This window comes from Bactrocera latifrons, unplaced genomic scaffold (genome assembly GCF_001853355.1).
Source record: "Bactrocera latifrons isolate USDA-ARS-PBARC rearing strain unplaced genomic scaffold, ASM185335v1 scaffold_11, whole genome shotgun sequence".
In the NCBI taxonomy this organism is placed as follows: domain Eukaryota; kingdom Metazoa; phylum Arthropoda; class Insecta; order Diptera; family Tephritidae; genus Bactrocera; species Bactrocera latifrons.
Genome location: NW_017534519.1, coordinates 1,550,037 through 1,556,400, shown reverse-complemented (window position 1 = coordinate 1,556,400; position 6,364 = coordinate 1,550,037). Strand labels below are relative to the sequence as shown.

General features: G+C 32.5%; 3 protein-coding genes across 3 annotated transcripts; 2 read left to right on the top strand and 1 right to left on the bottom strand.

Annotated features, from left to right (window-relative positions):
• The first annotated feature begins 1,483 nt into the window (after positions 1 to 1,483).
• On the top strand, positions 1,484 to 2,706 carry LOC108972512. The gene is made up of 3 exons (XM_018939138.1): positions 1,484 to 2,075; positions 2,334 to 2,485; positions 2,551 to 2,706. Exons 1-3 carry the CDS (start codon positions 1,484 to 1,486, stop codon positions 2,635 to 2,637), a joined length of 831 nt encoding a protein of 276 aa, XP_018794683.1. The 3' UTR covers positions 2,638 to 2,706.
• A 325-nt stretch (positions 2,707 to 3,031) lies between these two features.
• Positions 3,032 to 4,571, top strand: LOC108972352. The gene is made up of 5 exons (XM_018938905.1): positions 3,032 to 3,160; positions 3,222 to 3,427; positions 3,485 to 3,894; positions 3,956 to 4,177; positions 4,243 to 4,571. The coding sequence occupies exons 1-5, from the start codon at positions 3,094 to 3,096 to the stop codon at positions 4,490 to 4,492; spliced, it is 1,155 nt and encodes a 384-aa protein (XP_018794450.1). The 5' UTR covers positions 3,032 to 3,093; the 3' UTR covers positions 4,493 to 4,571.
• Positions 4,572 to 5,446: 875 nt separating this feature from the next.
• On the bottom strand, positions 5,447 to 6,305 carry LOC108972323 (dynein light chain Tctex-type). Its single transcript, XM_018938862.1, has one exon. It carries the CDS (start codon positions 6,157 to 6,159, stop codon positions 5,824 to 5,826), a length of 336 nt encoding a protein of 111 aa, XP_018794407.1. The 5' UTR covers positions 6,160 to 6,305; the 3' UTR covers positions 5,447 to 5,823.
• Positions 6,306 to 6,364: the final 59 nt, after the last annotated feature.

The following is a 6,364-nucleotide window of genomic DNA, read 5'->3' as shown; positions in this document are numbered from 1 at the left end:
CATACATACACAGATAAACAAAGTAGATACACAAATTAAATTTGAAAATCCTTAGAAAAAGCCGTGAAAGCATAACTATTTTTAGTGAATATTTATAGAAATTACTGATCTAACTACAACTACTACATACATATATGTATGTACACTTATGTACATATGTACATAGGCAGTAGGCATACATATACAAAATTCTCTAAAGTGCCCAATAGGCGAATTTGTTTCTCTACAAATTTATCTATAACTAACAAATGAACAAAAAGTCGAATGAACGAATTATGCGAGTATTTACAATTGTGGRCTATGTGAAAGCACATATTGCTCTAATTCTGAAAACGTGTGCTAAGCCAATTATATTATTATTTTACCTGAAAAACTGGAGTCTATGTAGCTTGATTATACATAATACCGTTAGATATCGGTAAAAATTGATTCTAAACATATTTGTCTCACTTATTTTTTATTTCCTTAGATTAAGACACATTTTCGGCAATGGAGCATTATGCACTGTAARTGTAAATGTACATATATACATACATATGTATATAGAATTTTCCTCTAAACCGTACCTTACTCGATTTTCGTATGGAATTGTAATTGACTTTACTTAACATAGAATAAAAAAGAAAACTAATTAAAATACACTTATAAATATAAAATAAACACATTTAAATATTACTGTTGACGCCAAATAACGGCAAATAAATTACAAATGCTTTCAACAACTGAACCACAGTGCTAAATTTTTTCTTCATAATTCTATACATCAAACCCAGAAGCGTTAGATAATACCAACATAATAAATTAACATAAAAATCATAGACTCTATGCTATATACTTCATGTACAATTATTACGATCGCTAAGATYGGTCTTATGATATAATGTGTTATTAGTATGATGCGCATCTTATTTTTCGAAATAAATATTGGATATTTGCAATTAAGCAAAGTGTAATTGTTTGTTGTTTTGTAAGATAAATTCGGTAAGCAAATGGAGCAAATGCTACACTTTTCAATTAATGAACAAACGTAACACTGTCTGTTCCACTTTTTCCTTACAATTACTTATCATTTTTAAAATGGAAAATTTGCCGAGATTCACTGAGTATAATGCATGGATATTAATTGGAGACTGGCCTTAAATAATAGTAAAAAAAAAAAAAAACATCTGTTGAGCAACTGCCCTTATTTAATCGGAGACATTTGGAAGTTGTGAAAATTTAAACATAACAAAAGTGTTCGCAAATATATGGCCAATGCTGTATACAAATATGCGGCTATTAATTAAATAACCGATCCGTTAGTGGTGCATTCGCATGCAACGGTTGACATTCTTAAAAATAACATGTAGCATAATAAAACTCAAAATGCGTGAAATGCGCTCAACGCAGCCACAAACAACGAATAATTTCAGACTGAGATTCTWGTACTTCATATATAGTACTTCTCATCATTCATAACTACAAGAGCTTTAATCAAATCAACATGCTGAATCTACATTTGAGTGGTTATTTGATTCTATTTTGCATAATAAATCGTTATTTTCACAGTGCATACGCGAAGGACGCGTCTAAGGAACTGCAAACGCATAATTCTGAGCCTGCAACGACGCCCAGCCCAGAATGGTTGGAATATCAACGCGAACGCTTCAGTAATACGAAAGACGTGGAGACATTGAGAAAAATGCTTGATCCAGCATCGAAATTGTTAGAAACTAAAGGCCAGGTTGATGGCCCAACAAGAATACCGAGTATTAAAAGCACAGAAAAGCAATTAGCAGCMAAGCTAGAAGTAGAAAGAGCCGGAGCAACGGTTAAACAAGTACCAAATGACAGTGAGCATAGCGAGGAAATGCTCGTTGAGGACAATGCAGATAAAAGCGATGAAAGAAGTTCTACTGTGGAAAACACCAATATGTTGTCCCACGTCATAAAAGGCGTACAATATCCAACGCTTCGAGGATTTATAAACTTTCTAAGAACTGTGCGGAGCAGATGGGTAAAACAATCAAAAATGACATTCCAACAGAAACTTAATAAATTGAAGCGTTTGAAAAATAAAATGATGCATTTAATAGGTAAAATTAAATGTCGCTTGTTTAACAGAAAAGTGACGTTAATTCAAAAAATACTAAGGATCCTTAAAGATTCAAATTGTAAAGATAATTAAATGATCTAGCGAAAAAAGTTTAAATAGCTATATGCGATTTTGATACTTAACATAAATTTTTGAGTTATGGCACTCTATCAGTAAGCAAGCGATATGCCTAATTGGAGATTGTAACTTAATTTGGCATCATCATCTTCATGTAWTGCTTTTTCTTTAATCGTAACAGAGGATCAATTTAGCATGATTTGGACACCCAAGGTTCACATGCGCCACAGACGCGGTATATTAGGAGAATCAAATCTTAACTTCCCTCCAGAGACGGCTTTAATTAGCATAAACTTTTTGACCTTTGCTGTTTTYCTAATTAAACTGGTTATGGTTAGTATTTCGAAATATTTTCATACAAATTTTTACTATACGGTTCATTCATCTTCCCAATGCAGCAAGTGGTGCATATCATTAAAAGTAAACACTATACACTCAGCGGATTCGGTTTTACGTCCGCCGATACTATGACTAAATCTACATGAGAACAGAACTACAAGTATATATCAAATACTATGGATTTTAAGATGAGAAAAAACACCTATTTTTCTACATTTTAGCATAAACTTTAAGTTTTCAATATTTTGACATAATTACTTGATTTTTTTAAATGCACTTGAATTTACATTATAAAGTTAATATATTAAAGCTAATTAAATTATGCATTTTCAATCAAATGAGRTAAACTTTTAATTTTTGTGCAATAACAACAACATGTGAATAAATGGTATCATTCTTGGTTATGTTTCTGGTATAAATTATGTATAAAGTAACAGCAACGACTACTTGGTATTCACTTGAATACCCACCAAATTAGGAAAAAAGTTCGTACATCACTAATGTCATTTTYTTCACGTGTAGTCTCATTGTTGTTTTGAAAACTTTCTTACTCTTCTTATTTAAGTTTAATAAAATAAGTTGTATTTCTTTAAATTAGAATAATGAAGGAAAAAGCAACTATCGAAAAGGTGTATCCTCGCAAACGCAACGCCGCAATGCCTACCTTGTGTAAGTTTCTCTTAGATCAAAAAGAAAAACCCATTTAATGCTTCCAAAAAAATGTTTTCAGTGAAATTCCAAAATGGTCAACTAGGAGCCGTAAGTAAGGATGCTACACAATTTACACGTCTACAGCAAAAACGTGGCMAAGAGACAAATGCCAATATTGCAATGGTGACTGCCAATGACCAAATTTATCATGGTATGATGGATGAAGGAGAGGCTGCAGCACTTACAGACACTTATATCTGTGTCCGCAATAAAATAACAAATAAGGTATTGATTAAAAAATTTGCTTCCTGATGATACTTTATAAAATCTTTATCACAATAGCTTCGCATTATTCCCATTGAACAAGCTACCCTCACCAATCATATTTTCAATACTCTTGAGCAAAAACCTTTGCCAACTTTTACGGCCGAACACACCAGAGCCGTGCTAATGAAACAATTTGGTGGGCGAAAAGCTGCTCGTTTTGCAGCTAATCAAGAAAATAATAAGGTGAATGTCGAAGTACTAAAAAATGATTTGGACAACACTGTGCGTGAAGCGGAGTTAAACCAGGAAGGCGARGAACAACCCGATACGCAGCATAACTTTGATATTTTGCGGCCTAAATTCAATAAAGATGCTAAAAAGGTGGAAGAAATGTATGATGTATGTGATATTGTGCCTGCAGATCTGCTCGAACGTTTAGATGAGGAATCGAAAGTGGTTTACTCGACACCAGTGGAAAAGCTACCGTAAGTGGTATTTTTATATTAATTTTAGCCAATTTTTTATTCATTGTTAATGGGTTTTCAGAATAAAGTCGGAATACTTGTGCAAATGTATCAAACGTATACAGGATAATTCGCCAACACCACAAGGATTTTTGCATTTGAAATTAATTATCTACATGGACTGTTTACTAAATTTGATCAAAAGTCGTGCACGTTCAATCAAAACAATTGAACTATCGGGCATTACAGAAAAAGCGGAAAACGATGTTCGTTCACGTTTTTCTGATCCTCATTCAAAACCTTTGTAAGTGAATTAKTGTTAAACTAAAGAACAGAATATATTAAAAACCAACACTTTACCTTTTCTAGTTCACGCACTTCGCACACATCGGAAAAAGCCTTGTGCTATTTTATAGTTCTTGCATTGATAATCAGCGAAAATTTTACCGTGGATTTGAATGTGTTGGCTCAGGAGTTGTGTGTTTCAAAAGTTAAATTGGTGAAGTTTGCCCATATTGCGAATGCAGTCCGACCATCGAAGACAGATTTGTTGACTTTACGTTTGCCAAGCAAAATGACTGCGTTACCAATGGGATTTAGTAGGAAGTCAAAAAAATAATCGCTCACATTTGCTAGTTTCTGTAAAAGTTGGAGCCTTAGTCATTTTTTAAATAAATACGATTAGATATTAAAAGATACGAATTTTATCTTTTTCTTTTTGCCATTTGTATCATACTCGGGTAACAGTTTTTTTTTCTAAATAGTGAATATTATGAATATGAATAATTATGAATATATCGCTTTATTAGTACTTTCATTTCGTGCATAATTAAATATTAGATAAATGAAAATATCTAAGCATAAACAACTATTTTTGGCGGTTTTCTCATTTCTGCTTTGTGCTATTATCGAAAAGTCAATGGGCAATGAATGACATAATAAAAGSGTATCATATTTATTTTTTAAATTCTAACTTGATAACAGCACAGTACACAGCAAGCGTCATTTGCATGCCATTGGATAACAATGAAAAGTTAAAATACTTCTAAAGCAACAGAATTTAGTCGACCTACAGATATAAATATGTATACGTACATATATGAAAAAATACCAAGGTCAAAAATTATGAATTTTAACTACCTTGGCATGATTCATGAGCAGAAACCTGAAGTGTCAATAAAAGAAATAATTGCTCAGAGACGCATGTGTGTGCGAAGTCCATATAAGTGTCACTACGTCTAATTTAGAGATCCGCTGAGGCAAAAGCCTATTATTGTCATTGAATGTGTAGAAAATTACACCCAACCCAATAAAAAATTATATTATATAGAATATTAGTATTTTATTATCAATTTTAGATGCAAAGCCTTAAATATTTATGTATACATATATGTACGTGGTTATTCGGAAATAAATGGCAAAATCAACCACTAAGATTTTAATGTTTTATCGAAAACTAAAAATATCGGAATTCCTAGTAGTAAATATTTTAGTTTTTCAAGTAAAGCGCGCGCTTCCATATACACATACATAKTTTCGGTACCCTCTAAAAATACATTTTCTGCGATTTTAATTTGAATTTATAGTCAATTGCTGCACATATTGAACATTCTTAAAATCACTACGCATTCCACCTCAACTATATTTTTTATTAAAATTTAAGGCCTTACGAAATTTATTTTATTTTGTAGTTTTAACAACTTATGCAGCTATAAAAGATTTAACACATTTTTTTGTTACAAGCTCTCTGGTTAGAGTAATAAATCGATTTGATAATTGAATTCAAATGGCTGTAATAAGCGTTTATATGTGTTGAGAATGTTATATGTTTCTATAGTATTTACTGTTTTACTTTGCTGTTGTGTCCACCGAAAACAACTAAAAAGTCTATACCCTCCCCTGGCTGTAGCCGCTTTTTGTGTCCCCTTACTTCAATATTTTCATCAATTCTTAAACAGCCAGGCCGAATACCGATACAATACAATACATAGTTTTATTTTCCCAACGCACAGTGCAGCTGCCATCTGTGTCATTATTCCAATAGCATGAACTGGCTGTATGCAGACCGGCGCCATTCTTTTGCATTATCATCGATGTAACAATGTATTTGTATGGTTTCTGCTCCTTGGTAAGCACGTTAAGACAGTTCTCCACAACTTGTCCCGTCCAGTTGTTTACTTTATCATGTTGGTAGGCGTTGCCGCCGATCGTGTTCTCAATAGCATCCTTAATTATTTTGCTWACGTCGTCCACAATAAACTGGCTTTCATCACGCGCTTCATCCATGTTGTAGAGTATTTTCTTTTTGTAACTTGCTTAAAATTACTTARGTTCAATTATTCACTTCTATATATTTTCAAGAAAATTACGTGAGTTCTTGCAAATTTTTCGAAAATTCCGGAATTAATAGCTTGAAAAAATTATAGCGTTTCTTTACTTTTGCTTTCTCTAAATTGACGTTTTCTTTTTCCTTCAAGCTCTCAGAGATGCC